General features: G+C 41.9%; 1 protein-coding gene across 1 annotated transcript in view; it reads left to right on the top strand.

The window, feature by feature from the left end:
- LOC126474450 (juvenile hormone esterase-like) overlaps window positions 1-19188 on the top strand; it is a 128667-nt gene that overhangs the window by 89723 nt on the left and 19756 nt on the right. Inside the window, exon 8 of the mRNA XM_050101922.1 lies at window positions 7916-8060. Within this exon, the coding sequence (XP_049957879.1) occupies window positions 7916-8060 (145 nt within the window). The remainder of the gene's footprint in view (window positions 1-7915; window positions 8061-19188) is intronic.

Genomic DNA, 19188 nt, shown 5'->3' with positions numbered 1-19188 from the left:
GAACATTATGACCTCCGACCGTTATAAACCCGTCCAGGCGATAGCAGCGTCACCTGGCGAGGAATGACTGCTACTTAAGACACACGCACAGTTCATGCAGTATTAATCCGTGTGTAGAAATGGGAAGGTGCGTGATCTGTCTGAGTTTGACCGAGGACAGATTGTAATGGCCCGGAGGCTCGGCACGAGCTCTTCGGGAAGTGCACGACTTATTGGGTATTTGAGGAGTGCTGTGGAGAGTGTCTCCAACACGTAGCGGAACCAAGGTGAAACCACGTCCAGACGTCGTGGGGTTGGGCGGCCACCCCTCATTACAGATGTCGGACATCGTATGCTGGGCATACTGGTAAAACAGGACAGGCGGGGAACTGTGGCGGAACTAAAATAATACTTTAATGCTGGGCAGAGTATAAGAATGTAGGAACACGACGGGCCTCCGCAGCCGATGACCGATGCAACACAACATCGGAAACAATGACTGAAATGGGCACGTGACCATCGGCACTGGAAGTAGGCGCTATGCCATTTTTCATCGTGCCAATGGGAGCGCGCGAAGTCGTCGTCTTCCCGGGGAATAGCTCTTGTCATCTGTACTGCGGAGGCTGCATTCTGCTGTGGAGAACATTCAGCTGGGCATCGATGGGCTCAGTGGAGCTTGTGCAAGGCACCATGACGGCCAAGGAGAATCATTCACTGTTAGCAGAGCGCGTACACCCCTCCATGACGATTGTTTTTAACAGGATTATGCGCCATGTCCCAAGGCATGGAACATGACGGAGTGGTTCGAGAAACAAAGTAGCGAGTTCCAGTTGAGGTGCTTTCCCCGCCCCCTACCAACTCGCCAGATCTGAATCCGATAGAACAAACCTGGTTATTGAATGGGTCGTCAGGGCTTATCGCCCCCTCTCCGGAATTTACGGGAATTACGTGAGTTGTATATGCAGATATGGTTCCAATACCCTCAAGCGATGTACGATGACGTCATTGCTTCCACGCCACGATGCGTCGCCGCTGTTATCCGTGCCACAGGTGGACATACCGGCTGTAAGGTCGGCGGTCATAATGTTCTGGCTGATCAGTGTATCTACAGAGATTACAAGTTTAATGTGAGGTCCTATGGCTGTGCTCAAAATGAGTCCTGGTGAAAAAGTGGGGAGTAGCAAGCAGCAGATACATGCCGAAAAGTGATTTGGAGAGGCTTTGATTAATGCAGTTACTGTGCCATGGAGTATTGGGAAGCCTGAGTGGTATTTATTGGGATATAGTTCAAAATGGTTCAAATGGCTTTGAGCACTATGGGACTTAACATCTGTGGTCATCAGTCCCCTAGAACTTAGAACTAATTAAACCTAACTAACCTAAGGACATCACACACATCCATACCCGAGGCAGGATTCGAACCTGCGACCGCAGCGGTCACACGGTTCCAGACTGAAGCGCCTTTAACCGCACGGCCACACCGGCCGGCTATTGGGATATAGGTTTTAAGATACACGGTACAGTCATATTAATTTTATCACCTGTCAGAAGTCTCATTAACTAAGCTTTGCAGCATGGATGAAAATCACTGAGGTTTTGGAAGGTACTAACAAGGATATTGAGCCGTGCCGACTCCCGTGCCGTGCACAGCGCGCTATGTTCAAATGGCTCTGAGCACTATGGGACTTGACTTCTGAGATCATCAGTCCCCTTGAACTTAGAGCTATTTAAACCTAACTTACCTAAGGACATCACACACATCCATGCCCGAGGCAGGATTCGAATGTGCGACCGTAGCAGTCACGTGGTGCCAGACTGAAGCGCCTAGAACCGCTCGGCCACACCTGCCGGCTGTCACTAACAGCCCAATCGAGCTAGACCATGGGAGTCTGATAGCTAGAAACTCATTGTTCTTCCACCAACGTACTTACATTGTGAGCTTTTATGACATATAGCATTGTCCCACTGTTAGATGCCATCTCACCAAGGAACAACAAGCTGCATGTTTCTGGTCGTCATGTTCCCCAGTACAGATGCATTGTGCCTTCCGAACGACGATATCACCCAGGGAATCCCACGGAAACATACCCCATATCATAACGCTCCCTCCCACGGTCTGGACCCTTACGACTATTGTTGCAGGCCACTTGTCCGATGGAACGTAACACGTAATTCATTTGAAAAGGCCACCTTTCCAAACATTGGTCGTCCAATTGCGGTACTGGTGTGCAAATCTCAGCCTTCGTAGCCTATGAACAGCAGTCGACAGGGGTGCATGAATCAGGCGCCTGCTGTGAAAGTCCACAACGCAGCAACTTTCGCTGAACAGTCGTTGAGAAGACGTTGGTAGCCCCTTGGTTCATCTCGGTAGTCAGTTGCTCAACAGCTGCACGCCTGTGCACCCATACACGTCTCCTGAGCCGTTGTTGACCCCTGTTATCTATGACCTGTGGTGCACCACAATAATTCGGCACTGGTTTTGGATAGCGCCAATCTGTCATGCACGGTATGTTTTAACCACGGCGGCACGCGATCTGTTTACAGAATTAACAGTTTTGGAATTACTTCCACCCCGGCACGAAAGTCAATGACCCACCGTATATTCATCATGTCAGAAGAATACTTTGCTCTTAAAAACTTTTCCAGGATAAATAAACAATCGCAAGTGACTGGTAGCGTTCTCACCAAGACAAAAAGAATCACAAACTGATATTCATACAGGTATTGACGGAAAATGCAGAATCGTAAACTTTTGTGGCCATTGAATTGAATGTGACGCTATAGTGCAATTTCACCGCGCCATTGACAAGGATGACAAGGATCGTAAACAGTGGACATGTCGACACCAGGGCAAAACGTGTTGGCGAATTTCATTCCGTGTGTTCAGTTGGAGAGTAACTATGCCTCGCAGAAAGGTGTTTGAACAACGTACGCAAGTGTAAGCATTTGAGAGACGAAATATAGTTGAGCTCAAACAAGCCGGCTGGGATAATCGGTGAATCGCTTAACATTTGGATAGGACAGATGCCACTATTTGACGATGTTGGCAGGAATGGCTGAATCAAGGCCGGACACAGAGTCAAAAAGGAAGCGGTCGGCTTAGGGAGATAACAGAACGTGAGGACCGAGCAGTAATCAGAGAGGCACCTGGATTCATCATTATCATCGATCCGACGTGCAAGTGGTACTTCAGTCACCATAAAGATCATTAATAAGCGGCTCGAAGAAAAGGGACTGACCTCACGGCACCCCCTGCGCCGACTTCTGTTCACCCAGGAGCCCGTTTGCAGTGATGTCGGGCATATTCGGTCTGGAATCCCATTGAATGAAGTAGATTTGTCTTCAGTGATGACTCTCGCTTCGAAATGAGCCCAAATGACCATCGAAGACGTGTCTGGAGACGTTCCTGATTTATTTTTTTTTTTTTTTTTTTTCATCAATCTACTGACTGGTTTGATGCGGCCCGCCACGAATTCCTTTCCTGTGCTAACCTCTTCATCTCAGAGTAGCACTTGCAACCTACGTCCTCAATTATTTGCTTGACGTATTCCAATCTCTGTCTTCCTCTACAGTTTTTGCCCTCTAACGCTCCCTCTAGTACCATGGAAGTCATTCCCTCATGTCTTAGCAGATGTCCTATCATCATGTCCCTTCTCCTTATCAGTGTTTTCCACATATTCCTTTCCTCTCCGATTCTGCGTAGAACCTCCACATTCCTTACCTTATCAGTCCACCTAATTTTCAACATTCGTCTATAGCACCACATCTCAAATGCTTCGATTCTCTTCTGTTCCGGTTTTCCCACAGTCCATGTTTCACTACCATACAATTCTGTACTCCAGGCGTACATCCTCAGAAATTTCTTCCTCAAATTAAGGCCGGTATTTGATATAAGTAGACTTCTCTTGGCCAGAAATGCCTTTTTTGCCATAGCGAGTCTGCTTTTGATGTCCTCTTTGCTCCGTCCGTCATTGGTTATTTTACTGCCTAGGTAGCAGAATTCCTTAACTTCATTGGTTTTCAATCCTGATGTTAAGTTTCTCGCTGTTCTCGTTTCTACTACTTCTCATTACCTTCGTCTTTCTCCGATTTACTCTCAAACCATACTGTGTACTCATTAGACTGTTCATTCCGTTCAGCAGATCATGTAACTCTTTTTTAACTTTCACTCATGATCGCAATGTCATCAGCGAATCATATCATTGATATCCTTTCACCTTGTATTTTAATTCCACTCCTGAACCTTTCTTTTATTTCCATCATTGCTCCCTCGATGTACAGATTGAAGAGTAGGGGCGAAAGGCTACAGCCTTGTCTTACACCCTTCTTAATACGAGCACTTCGTTCTTGATCGTCCACTCTTATTATTCCCTCTTGGTTGTTATACATATTGTATATGACCCGTCGCTCCCTATAGCTTACCCCTACTTTTTTCAGAATCTCGAACAGCTTGCACCATTTTATATTGTCGAATGCTTTTTCCAGGTCGACAAATCCTATGAAAGTGTCTTGATTTTTCTTTAGCCTGCTTCCATTATTAGCCGTAACGTCAGAATTGCCTCTCTCGTCCCTTTACTTTTCCTAAAGCCAAACTGATCGTCACCTAGCGCAGTCTCAATTTTCTTTTCCATTCTTCTGTATATTATTCTTGTAAGCAGCTTCGATGCATGAGCTGTTAAGCTGATTGTGCGATAATTCTCGCACTTGTCAGCTCTTGCCGTCTTCGGAATTGTGTGGATGATGCTTTTCCGAATGTCAGATGGTATATCGCCAGACTCATATATTCTACACAGCAACGTGAATAGTCGTTTTGTTGCCACTTCCCCCAATGATTTTAGAAATTCTCATGGAATGTTATCTATCCCTTCTGCCTTATTTGACCGTAAGTCCTCCAAAGCTCTTTTAAATTCCGATTCTAATACTGGATCCCCTATCTCTTCTAAATCGACTCCTGTTTCTTCTTCTATCACATCAGACAAATCTTCACCCACATAGAGGCTTTCAATGTATTCTTTCCACCTATCTGCTCTCTCCTCTGCATTTAACAGTGGAATTCCCGTTGCACTCTTAATCTTACCACCGTTGCTTTTAATGTCACCAAAGGTTGTTTTGACTTTCCTGTATGCTGAGTCTGTCCTTCCGACAATCATATCTTTTTCGATGTCTTCACATTTTTCCTGCAGCCATTTCGTCTTAGCTTCCCTGCACTTCCTATTTATTTCATTTCTCAGCGACTTGTATTTCTGTATTCCTGATTTTCCCGGAACATGTTTGTACTCTCTCCTTTCATCAATCAACTGAAGTATTTCTTCTGTTACCCATGGTTTCTTCGCAGCTACCTTCTTTGTACCTATGTTTTCCTTCCCAACTTCTGTGATCGCCCTTTTTAGAAATGTCCATTCCTCTTCAACTGTACTGCCTACTGCGCTATTCCTTATTGCTGTATCTATAGCGTTAGAGAACTTCAAACGTATCTCGTCATTCCTTAGTACTTCTGTATCCCACTTCTTTGCGTATTGATTCTTCCTGACTAATGTCTTGAACTTCAGTCTACTCTTCATCACTACTATATTGTGATCTGAGTCTATATATGCTCCTGGGTACGCCTTACAATCCAGTATCTGATTTCGGAATCTCTGTCTGACCATGATGTAATCTAATTGAAATCTTCCCGTATCTCCCGGCCTTTTCCAAGTATACCTCCTCCTCTTGTGATTCTTGAACAGGGTATTCGCTATTACTAGCTGAAACTTGTTACAGAACTCAATTAGTCTTTCTCCTCTTTCATTCCTTGTCCCAAGCCCATATTCTCCTATAACCTTTTCTTCTACTCCTTCCCCTACAACTGCATTCCAGTCGCCCATGACTATTAGATTTTCGTCCCCCTTTATATACTGCATTACCCTTTCAATATCCTCATACACTTTCTCTATCTGTTCATCTTCAGCTGCGACGTCGGCATGTATACCTGAACTATCGTTGTCGGTGTTCGTCAGCTGCCGATTCTGATTAGAACAACCCGGTCACTAAACTGTTCACAGTAACACACCCTCTGCCCTACCTTCCTATTCATAACGAATCCTACACATGTTATACCATTTTCTGCTGCTGTTGATATTACCCGATACTCATCTGACCAGAAATCCTTGTCTTCCTTCCACTTCACCTTCACTTCACTGAACCCTACTATATCTAGACTGAGCCTTTGCATTTCCCTTTTTAGATTTTCTAGTTTCCCTACCACGTTCAAGCTTCTGACATTCCACGCCCCGACTCGTAGAACGTTATCCTTTCGTTGATTATTCAATCTTTTTCTCATGGTAACCTCCCCCTTGGCAGTCCCCTTCCGGAGATCCGAATGGGGGACTATTCCGGAATCTTTTGCCAATGGAGAGATCATCATGACACTTCTTCAAATACAGGCCACATGTCCTGTGGATGCACGTTACGTGTCTTTAATGCAGTGGTTTCCATTGCCTTCAGCATCCTCATGTCGTTGATCATTGCTGATTCTTCCGCCTTTAGGGGCAATTTCCCACCCCTAGGACAAGAGAGTGCCCTGAACCTCTATCCGCTCCTCCGCCCTCTTTGACAAGGCCGTTGGCAGAATGAGGCTGTCTTCTTATGCCGGAAGTCTTCGGCCACCAATGCTGATTATTTATCAAAATTTAGGCAGTGGCGGGGATCGAACCCGGGACTGAAGACGTTTTGATTATGAATCAAAGACGCTACCCCTAGACCACGTTCCTGATAGCGGTGGGATACCAACCTGACTGAAGACCGCCGTAAACTCTACGACCCGACAGCCAGGTGTGGTGGTCTGGGTACCAGTTCATTTCTTAGCGGGACGCCTTTGGTTGATATCCTGGTACCATTACAGCACAGAGATACGTCGATTATATTCAACGCCCCGGCTTGTTCCCCTTCACGGCAAGCCATCCTCGCTTTACATTTCAGCAATGTGAAGCCAGCCCGCACACAACGAGAGTGTATACCGCTTGTCTTCGTATTTGCCAAAAACCTGCCTCGGTCAGCAAGGTTGCTGGACCTCTCCCCAGTTGAGAACTTTGCAGTATTATGGGTAGCTCTCCCCCCCCCCCCCCCCCCCAACCAACTCGGAATTTTGACGATATAACGAGCCAGGTGGACAGAATTGGGCTCGAAATCCCTCAGGAGGACAACCAACAACTCTGTCAGTCAATGCCAAGTCGAATAACTGCTTTCATAAGGGTCAGAGGTGAACCAACGAGTTATTGACTTGGTAAATAATCTTGTAAAGCTCTTTCTCTCGAATAAATCATCCTATTTTTCTGGAATTTTAATCATTTGTTTGTATGTACATATACATCACATCTATTGATTTCCATCTTAATCTGATAAATCATTCCAGTGCGTCGTTTTTTTGACTTTCAGTGTAGTATTTATCGGAGACCGGACATCTTTCCCTGTCTGAAACGCCTTTGTTTGTTTAAGTTTCTGGAGCCTCAATTTGCAGTTAATTTCATCCTCTGTACCACTTTTTACACTAAAAGCTGAATGAGACAGTAGATCGTTTTTTGGTGCATCTACCTTCGGTCAGTCAGACATCTCCATCGATACAGTAAACAGGTACAGAACTACCGACACCAGAAGTGTCGTTTCAATGCAACAATCAATTTTTTCTAGCTGTGCTCATTCCACTGGTGGAGTGGTAAGTACGGTGAGAACTTCACGGGACTACAATTCTTACCATTTTACAGCAAACCTTATCGGCGTATCAAGACAAAATAACGTGTCACGTGAGGAATGGTTTCTTAGGACACTATCGTGCATTGAAATTTGTGTGTCTTGCCAAGTTCTCACAGTCATTCATGAGCAGAATTCCTCAATACAACTGTTTCATTATCAAAAACAGCTACTTCATTCAATAAATGATACTGTTTTCTTTTTTTTTCAGATGATCAGTGATGGTATATTTACATGGAAAACAGACGAGTCCATTAGGAGGTACAACGATACACAAGCTATTTATTACTATCTCTTTTCGTACAGAGGAAAATATAGTATGTCAGATATATATGCAATTGGCGACGTAAATATAGGTAAGAGAATGACGGAGGATTTTCCGATGTTATATGCGTGCCTAGAATCAGCGAAGCCCTTAACATTATCACATACAAGGTGACAATTATTGAACTATATGAAACAAAATCGTCATAACTTCTGAACGGTTTGCTTTAGGAAGTCCAAACTGCACGGATGGCCCGGGGCATATAGGATTTTTTAAGTATGCGCATGTATGGTTTGGTTTCATTTGAACAGGTTCGTCAATAAGCAAAATTGGCGCATTTTGAGGACTGAGAATCCGCATTTTCCGATCGAGAAGTCTCTTCACCATCGACAGATGACTGTGTGGTGTGAAATGTCCAGTCACGGAATAATCGGTGCGATATTCCTTGATGGCGCGGTGACTAACGAGCGGTACGTGAAATTTTTGGATGATGATTTCATCCCCATTATCCAAAGTGACACTGATTTCGACAATATGTGGTTCATGCAAGACGGTGCTCGACCCCATCGAAACAGGAGAGTGTTTGATGTCCTGGAGGAGCACTTTTGGGTCCGCATTGTGGCTCTGGGTACCCAAACGACACTGGCATAAGCTTCGATTGGCCACCGTGTTCTCCGGATCAGAATTCGTTCGACTCCTTTTTATGGGTCTATGTTAAAGACGAGATGTACAGCAATAGCCCCAAAACCATTTCTGAGCTGAAAACAACCATTCAGGAGGTCATCGATGTTCCGACACTTTATCGGGTCATGTATAATTTCGCTATTCGTCTGCGCCACATCATCGCCAATGATGGCAGACATATTGGAGATGTCATAACTTAATTCTGAATATCTGTAGTGGCGTTTACATGTTGAATAAAGTGTGTGCACGCCGTATTTAGTAACTAATTTAAGTTCTTTTCTTATAGTTCAATAATTGTTACCCTGTATTTACAAAGGAAAAACATGTGAATAAACACACGCGATTTCTTTATTCTTAGTATGATGTAATTACACTACGTGATGTCTATTGCTATTACTGGCATAATGTACTACGAAATAACCATTATCTTTATTTCACGATAAATACCAGTGCCTACGTAACATTTCTACAAAATTATTAGAAGTTTTTCGAAGGGCCACTATGGCATGTCACTTGATACTTTTGCGTCCTCTTCTCTAATAACTTTGCCAAGTTTTCGTGATTTATAATCTGTCTTCTAAGCTTCCCAAGGCAAGAAATAGGACGGCGTTAGTTGGGGACTTCGCTCTGATAAACTTTCATGCCACCATATAAATTTTCCGTCCTTAGGATACGTACACATATTTTCGTTACGAAATTGACATCACAAAATCTTTTAGAGAAAAGAACGGAGGAATACCAGATACTTTATTTTTGGTGAGCTGCAAAAGAACAGAGACACACTTCCACAAAATCAGTTTTGGTGCGGCACAAGGAATTTTTTTGGTCGAATGGCAACGTGGAAATAAGAAATACAATCATATGATCTTAGTGAAAATATGGAGCAAACTTTAATCACAAATCGCAGACACAAGCCATTATGCCACATTATGGTAGAAACTCCCTTCAATTCTACATGTAACTCAAGCTTTTAATGCATCAGGAAGAAAACGTGGTAACCAGAGAAAATAAGTCACAAGACTGTAACCTTCATCTTCATCTTGTCGATGATGCTTTTATTGATCCGTTTTTCTTGGAACAAACAAGTTTGTTAAATATGAGGCAAAATAAAGAATATAAGGAAAATCTGATATTTTCAAAAACGATAAAATATGGAAGACGACCTGGACATTGAAACATAGAGGACTACAGCCTGGATACGTTTTGAGTATTTGAGAATAACTAAGACATTAGGGGCATATGCCTGTCGTATGCCCAAACTACGTAACCAGGCAGAATAAATTTGCAATACATAAACTGAATTCTGCGTTTTGGTCCTCAAAAACGATAAAAGATGTCACACAATATCTACAGTAAAGTTGTTGAACATTTCAGAACACCTGAAACAAAGACGTGAGTTTTGAAGAAGATATAATGCAAAAGAATTCTCAGACTTAAAATCAAATTATGGAACGGAAGCAATAACATTTCTGGTATAAGATGATAAAGCTATAACAAGATAATAGCTATATGAGAATAAAGTGGAAAATCGTAGATACAACTGGAAAGTAACGTCTACCGTAACACGAATATGTCGAGAAAGTGAGCTGAAGAATATGGCCTAAAAAGGCTGGGGAAATGTAATGTTTCTATGGGAAGGGCTCTATGAAGGGGATTGGCAAGATAAATGAGAAATGAAGTAGCTCCGACGGTTATCCATTGACTGATTGTATAGGTAAATGGAGACTTACCTGCTGAATAATTCGCAATTTCTGAAAATCTGGCAAGGGCATGCCTTATTAAGTGTTTGTGTAAGATGACTGCCGAATAGAGTTGTATCTAATCATGCATGAAGCGTACATATACTAAGATTATAAATGCGAAGATAACTGTCTGTTACATTAGTACGACTAAATGGCTAAATCTATTTCCATGATATCTAGGATAGAGATAGCGTTAACCCTGATAAAGAACACAGGCTACTTCAGAAAGAAAAAAAGTCGATCACGTAGAGTGTGAAACAGGGGCTGGGACACCTTTGTTTACATAAGTGAACATAAAGCATGTTAAATAAGTATTAAATGTGTTGCATAAAGTAAACTGTGGAATCTACAGCTACTTCGATAGCACGTTGCATAGATGTGCGCTACTGCTGATCACGCCTCTCCGCATGCAGTGCAAGACAGGGAGCCTGCCAATGCTGCATCGTCGTGTGTTGTGGCAGAGAGGGTTGGGGGGGGGGGGAGGGGGGGGGTTCGTGGGGGAGGGGCAGGGAACTGCGCTCTTTTGTTGTTGTTGTTGTGGTCTTCAGTCCTGAGACTGGTTTGATGCAGCTCTCCATGCTACTCTATCCTGTGCAAGCTTCTTCATCTCCCAGTACCTACTGCAACCTACATCTTTCTGAATCTGATTACTGTATTCATCTCTTTGTCTCCCTCTACGATTTTTACTAAATTGGTGATCCCTTCACGTCTCAGAACATGTCCTACCAACCGATCCCTTCTTCTAGTCAAGTTGTGCCACAAACTCCTCTTCTCCCCATTTCTATTCAATACCTCCTCATTAGTTATGTGATCTACCCATCTAATCTTCAGCATTCTTCTGCATCACCACATTTCGAAAGCTTCTATTCTCTTCTTGTCCAAACTATTTATCGTCCATGTTTCACTTCCATACATGGCTACACTCCATACAAATACTTACAGAAAACACTTCCTGACACTTAAATCTATACTCGATGTTAACAAATTTCTCTTCTTCAGAAACGCTTTCCTTGCCATTGCCAATCTACATTTTATATCTTCTCTACTTCGACCATCATCAGTTATTTTACTCCCCAAATAGCAAAACTCCTTTACTACTTTAAACGTCTCATTTCCTAACCTAATTGCCTCAGCATTGCCCGACTTAATTCGACTACATTCCATTATCCCCGTTTTGCTTTTGTTGATGTTCATCTTATATCCTCCTTTCAAGACACTGTCCATTCCGTTCAACTGCTCTTCCAGGTCCTTTGCTGTCTCTGACAGAATTACAATGTCATCGGCGAACCTCAAAGCTTTTTATTTCTTCTCCGTGAATTTAAATACCTAATCCAATTTTTCCTTTTGTTTCCTTTACTGCTGTTGAATAACATCGGGGAGAGGCTACAAACCTGTCTCACTCCCTTCCCAACCACTGCTTCCCATTCATGTCCCTCGACTCTTATAACTGCCATCTCGTTTCTGTACAAATTGTAAATAGCCTTCCGCTCCCTGTATTTTACCTCTCCCACCTTCAGAATTTGAAAGAGAGTATTCCAGTCAACACTGTCAAAAACTTTCTCTAAGTCTACAAATGCTAGGAACGGAGGTTTGCCTTTCCTTAATCTATCTTCTAAGATAAGTCGTAGGGTCAGTATTGCCTCACGAGTTCCAGCATTTCCAGGGAATCCAAACTGATCTTCCCCCGAGGACGGCTTTTACTAGTTTTTCCATTCGACTGTAAAGAATTCGCGTTAGTTTTTTGCAACCGTGACTTATTAAACTGACAGTTCGGTAATTTTCACATCTGTTAACACTTGGTTTCTTTAGGATTGGAATCATAACATTCTTCTTGAAGTCTGAGGGTATTTCGCCTGTCTCACACATCTTGCTCACCAGATGGTCGAGTTTTGTCAGGACTGGCTCTCCCAAGGCTGTCAGAAGTTCTAATGGCATGTTGTCTACTCCCGGGGCCTTGTTCCGACTCAGGTCTTTCAGTGCTCTGTGGTACTCTTCACGGAGTATCATATCTCCCATTTCATCTTCATCTACATCTTCTTCCATTTCCATAATATTGTCCTCAAGTACATTGTCCTTGTATAGACCTTCTATATACTCCTTCCACCTTTCTGCTTTCCCTTCTTTGCTTAGAACTGGGTTTCCATCTCAGCTCTTGATATTCATACAAGTGGTTCTCTTTTCTCCAAAGGTCTCTTAAAGTTTCCTATAGGCAGTATCTATCTTACCCCTAGTGAGATAAGCCTCTACATCCTTACATTTGTCCTCTAGCCATCCCTGCATAGCAATTTTGCGCTTCCTGTCGATCTCATTTTTGAGACAGTTGTTATCGTTTTTGCCTGCTTCATTTTCTGAATTTTTATATTTTCTCCTTTCATCAATTAAATTCAATATTTCTTCTGCTATCCAAGGATTTCTACTCGTCTTTTTACCTACTTGATCCTCTGTTCCCTTCTCTATTTCATCCCTCAAAGCTACCCATTCTTCTTCTACTGTATTTCTTTCCCCCATTCCTGCCAATTCTTGCCTTATGCTCTCCATAAAACACTGTACAACCTCTGGTTTAGTCAGTTTATCCAGGTCCCATCTCCGTAAATTCCAACATTTTTGCAGTTTCTTCAGTTTTAATCTACAGTTCATAACCAATAGTTTGTGGTCAGAGTCCACATCTGCCCCTGGAAATGTCTTACAGTTTATGACCTGGTTCCTAAATCTCTCTCTTACCATTATATAATCTATCTATACCTTCGAGTATCTCCAGGCTTCTTCCATGTATACAACCTTCTTTCACGGTTCTTGAACCAAGTGTTAGCTATAATTAAGATATGCTCTGTGTAAAATTCTACCAGTCGGCTTCCTCTTTCATTTCTTATCTCCAATCCATATTCACCTACTATGCTTCCTTCTCTTCCTTTTCTTATTATCGAATTCCAGTCTCCCTTCACTATCTGAATAATTTCTTTTATCTCATCATACTTTTCATCAATTTCTTCGTCATCTGCAGAGCTCGTTGGCGTATAAACTTGTATTACTGTAGTAGGCGTGGGCTTCGTGTCTATCTAGGTCAAAATGATGCGTTCACTATGCTGTTTGTAGTAGCTTACCCGTACTCCTATTTTTTTATTCATTATTAAACCTCCTCCTGCATTACCCCTATTTGATTGTGTATTTATAACCCTGTTTTCAACTGACCATAAGTCTTGTTGCTCCTGCCACCGAACTTCACTAATTCCCACAATATCTAACTTTAACCTATCCATTTGCCTTTTTAAATTTTCTAACCTACATGCCCAATTAAGGGATCTGGCATTCCACACTCCGATGCGTAGAATGCCAGTTTTCTTTCTCCTGATAACAGCATCCTCCTGAGTAGTCCCCACCCGTAGATCCGAATGGGGGACTATTTTACCTCCGGTATATTTTATCCAAGAGGACGCCATCATCATTTAACCATACAGTACAGCTGCATGCCCTCGGGAAAAATTACGGCTGTATTTTCCCCTTGCTTTCAGCAGTTCGCAGTACCAGCACAGCAAGGCCGTTTTGGTTAGTATTACAAGGCCAGATCAGTCAATCATCCAGACTGTTGCCCCTGCAACTACTGAAAAGGCTGCTGCCCCTCTTCAGGAACCACACGTTTGTCTGGCCTCCCAACAGATTCCCCTCCGTTGTGGTTACACTTACGGTACGTCTATCTGTATCGCTGAGGCACGCAAACCTCCCCACCAACGGCAACAAGGTCCATGGTTTGGGGGGGTAGCTGCGCATCACGAGCTATTTCCACCCAAAGGGACAGGCACGTGAGGGCAGCTACCGTTACTGCATGTACAACATCTAATTTAACCCTCCTCTGTGTCCGATGTCGCTAATGCACGCTGGAGCAGTGGCACTCGATGCTGAGGTAAGCCCATTCCTATCCTGTATGTGGTCGGCAGGGAAGGAAAGGTGGTGGCGCTAAGTCCCTGATCACCAGACCTTATGCCAGTATGCCAGTTTAAATAGCAAACCACTCTGCAGTGTTTCACATCCGTCCGTCGGTTGGGGCCGTAAAAAATAAAACTAATAGCTTACTTAGTCACCATCAATCATCATAACAACACTACTGATGTGCGAACTCAGCCACAGGTAACAAATAGTGTTAAATAATTGCAGTATTTTCTAACAACAAGGCAATCAAGTATGTGTAATATTTGTGCATTATATATCTACACATTAACAAGCCATCAAGGATGTATATACCAGAACGAGAAGTATCTCAGATACAGTAAAGACAGGGGCGGAGCAGTGGTACAAAAGTTTGTCAACTGGACATTCCATGTCCTCTGTAAAAGTAGCTTCATAATGAAACTGAGCAAAAGGGCTGTATTAAACCATGGAATGTCACTCAATTTTTTTTCTTTTCAATTCATGCTAACAGGGAACCACGCGCGTAACGCAGTCATCGTCAATTTTTCTTGGTTATCCTTCATAGTCACCAACGTGACCAATCATTGGCATTACCTGACTGACTGCTAACGACTCTTCAAAAACGAGGCGAAAGTAGTAGCATTGATCGCCCCTGTAAGACGTCTATTCTCTAACTGCTGCGTGACTAAATTCGCACTCTTTATATTCTCGCAAGTTTTCTTATACGTCCTCAAGTCCGCTGATGTGTGTGTGTCACCAAACAAAAGTAGGAGTATATTGCTGGTATGCTTAAATCTAGTTCCGTCTGTCACATGGTGAATGCTGTGCTGTGTCTGACCAAGTAGAAAGTCCCGAATTAAAAAGGGCGTAAGACAGGGAAGTAGTCTTTCATCCCATTGTTCAGTCTATACACCGAAGAAGCAATTATGGAAATAAAAGAAACCTCCAAGAGTGTAATTAAAATTCAAGGTGAAAGGGTATTACTCATAAGATTTGCTGATAACATTGGAATCCTCAGCAAAGACGAAGAAGAATTACAGTATCTGCTGAATGAATTGGACAGTCTAAAGAGTGTATAATATGGACTGAGAGTTAACAGAAGAAAGAGGAAGGTACTGAGAAGTAGTAGACATGAGGACAGTGAGGAACTTGACACCAAGATTGGTGATCATGAAGCAGATAAAATTAAGTAAATCTGCTGCCAAGGCAGCAGAATAACCGATGATGTCGGAGCAAGGAGAGCATAAAAAGCGGACTAGCGCAGGCAAAAATGGCATTTTTGGCAACAGTAGAAATTTGTGAAGATGTACTTTTGGAGTACAGCATTGCATGACAGTGAAACATGGACTGTGGGAAAACCGGAACGGAAAAGATTCGAAACATTTGAGATGTGATGCTACAGAAGAATGTTAAAAATTAGGTGGACTTATAAGGTAAGAAATGAGGAGGGTCTCCGCATAATCGACGAGGAAAGGAATAAATGGAAAATACTGACAAGAAGAAGGGACAGGATGATAGTACATGTCATATTAGAGGGAGCTATAGAGGTTAAAACTATAGAGGAAGACAGAAGTGGAATACATCCAGCAAATAATTGATGACAGAAGCAGCAAGTGTTATTCTGAGTTAAAAAGGTTGTCACATGTGAGGAATTCGTGGCGGGTCCCATCAAACCAGTCAGAAGAGTGATGATTAAAAAAAAATCAGTACATCAGTGAAGCTAATACCTCGTGCGTCATTCGTGCAACTGCAAATCAAGAAGTTACAAGTTACAGAATAAAAGTAAGCTGGAGATTTCAGTTAACTAAAAATAGACAAAGAGGCCGTACTGATGAAGATATAAATATATTACGCTAGGTGAAGATGGCTGAAACCTCGGAAGATATTTTAGGAGGAATAAGGTTACGTAGAAAGTGGCTGGTTGCTGTATTTCGTCAATTAACCCATTCCGTTGTTTTTTTAACATCACTTCAAAATACAATAAAATGAATTCTTCTTGGAATGAATGTTTCACGTTGCAGTTGAGAGTGTACTGTTTAATCTACCTAGAGAATTAAAACAATGTACCGGGCAGGGATTCGATGCTAGCTAGCCAGAGCGAATAATGCTCTTACTGTGTGAACTATCCAGACACGAACATCTCTAACACCCTCAGTTCTCTCCGTACCCCAGTCACAGTTTATAAACTTCACGGACGCTTTCCTACGTATCTTTCACGACAAGCAAACCAGGAAGAAATGGTAACATTAAGAAATGGATGAACTACAGACAAGGTATTGTTTATGAATTCCCATGTGATGAAATGACATTTTACAACTACAGAAACATATAACAGTGCAAAAGCGCATCCAGCTGCTCAAGTGGTTCAATATTAAGACTATTTTCCATTAACGTGTAATGTGATATTGTATTATACTGAGTACATACGTTGTTGGTGCATATTCGACGTAACAAAACAAAACAGGTCACAGATTGAATACCATATAGTGAGGGTAGAGTAACTGAAATCGACTGTAATAGTGTGTGGCACTGTAGCTGTTATCTTATTTTTATGAAAGAAAACTGTTTTTCCCTACATTGACCAACCCATACTACGTTCTACCAATAATAACATCCGTTTTATCTCATCTCTGACACTATTACATCAAACACAAAAATAAAATTGTATGTTATCTGTTAGATGAAATCACTTTTTAGTAGTGCACTGCGGCTGAGTAACGGCGCTGCTTTCTCTCCGATATCTAGATTTTTCAGTTTCGTCAGTCGACGTTACTGCACTTCTTTGACCAGAGTCAACATAGTCACTGAGTACACAGTGAAGTGACACGGCTATTCAGGCAGCTCACAAATCTGGGAACGACTGATAACGATGTCTCTGTCAACAGGACATTACAATCTTTCCATTTTTTCTTTGTTATAAATAATGGCAGCTATGACAAATTATTCAATGCCTTAAGACCTGATACCACTGTTTAACAATGCTGCTACATGCCTGACGTAACAAACGTTTTCTCGTGTTTAGTTAGTCTACCAGAAGTGACGGCTGGATTGCGAACACCTACGCAGTTTGCTCCCTCAGTGTGGTTCAGTCTTGTAACATTCATGGCAAATCACAGCTCAAAACCGTTGGTCATATTTGCTGGAATTAGCTAATCAATAGACAGTGAGAGACTTCTCATCAGGTGAAAGTGAAATAATTTATTCGCGAGTGGCGAAGTCCCACCAAATGCCAGTCCACGGGAATACTTAAGCTACTGCTTTGATCTCGTGTGTGTTTTGAGAATAGTTTCCATATGAGAAGTCGATAGAATGTCAAGATGATAGTGGATACAACGAAAGTCCCATTATCCAAATGAGTATTAGGTTTGGTGAATCCTGTGGCCAGCAGTGTTGACAATAATCATGCAGCACCTAGATGGTTTTTGTAGACCTGATGGGGACGATCTGTTAGATAATAATGAGTTGGCTTCATGAAATGTAAAGGCACCAGAGAGGCTATCAGGAAAACCAGTGTAAGCTATAGGGGAAGACGGGAAATACAAATTATGTACAACAACCAAGTAAGAAAATTAAGGATCGAAGACTAAGTTCGAAGTGCTAGTATTATAAATGGTGTAAGAGAGGAAGTAGTCTTTCGCGCCTACTGTTCAAACGATACATTGAGAAGCACTGATGAAAATAAAAGAAAGGTTCAAGGGTGGGTTTAAAATACTGGATGCAATGATATCGGTGATAAGATTTGCTGATAACGTTGTCATCATCAGTAAAAATGAGGAAGAACTGCTGGCTCTCCAATTAAATAAACAGTCTAATGGGCACACACAACGGATTGGAACTAAAGACAGAAAACTGAAAGTAATTAAGTATAGCAGAATTACACACACACACACACACACACACACACACACACACACACACACACACGAAGCATTTTTCTCTCTTTTAAATTAAATATTCCCCCTCTTTGGACTTTTTTCTCGTCATTAGATGTTAATTCACAACCTTTTCTCGAAAAAGTATACATATTCAAGAGCTCGAACTTTTTTTGTCAGTAACTGTCACACGTGCATACAGTGCATACAGTGTAACAGAGTAATTTCAGCTCTCACCTGCTGCTGCTTCTGAGAGACAGAGTCCACTGCAGAGAGTTACCTCTGCACATTTCAGCTATCCTAATTAGATGCAGCCTATCTAAAAGACTCTGTTAAGACAGAGACACACTACCATTATGTGCTATGTGAAGGAGAAACTATAAATGGATTACGAAGAAAAACAAGTGTTCAAACAGAAAAACTATGATACATATAAAATTTTTGATAAAAAATTGTTTTTCCATCCTCTTTTATTTACGTACAATTTTGTTTCCTGTACTTACATTATTTACATTTTTATAGGTATTTAAGGCATTCACATTTAATTTTTCCATGTTGTTTACATTTCTTATAATCATATTTTTCAATCACTTACATAATTTACCGATATTTACTTTATTTTCAATCATCATTTTCCACGTGGTAAGCTTCAAGCCAGTATATTTACTTTGTTGGGGAAGATATGTTTGTTGTTCGGCACAGATAAAGAAATTTTATATTTTTCAGTGGTCGCATCAACTTCCTCACTGACTTTTAGAGTATTCTTTAGAATTATAACTAATGCAAGAAGGATCAAGCAAGTTTTGTCTCTACATAGAAAGCGAACCTGCTGAATCCACACCTCCACTCATTCGCCTGGTGTGATTAAGTGAAATAGTAGAAATGTAAATCATTATGAGCACACATCGGTTTGAACCACCTTCTTTCCCTATGCAAGGATACACGTTCATTAATGTATCTCCAACTCTGTTTCAACACTGGAAGCCATATTAACGCAGGGAAATTAAAAATCACAGTA

This window comes from Schistocerca serialis, chromosome 4, assembly GCF_023864345.2.
Source record: "Schistocerca serialis cubense isolate TAMUIC-IGC-003099 chromosome 4, iqSchSeri2.2, whole genome shotgun sequence".
NCBI lineage: Eukaryota > Metazoa > Arthropoda > Insecta > Orthoptera > Acrididae > Schistocerca > Schistocerca serialis.
This window is presented reverse-complemented; position numbering and strand designations above follow the sequence as displayed.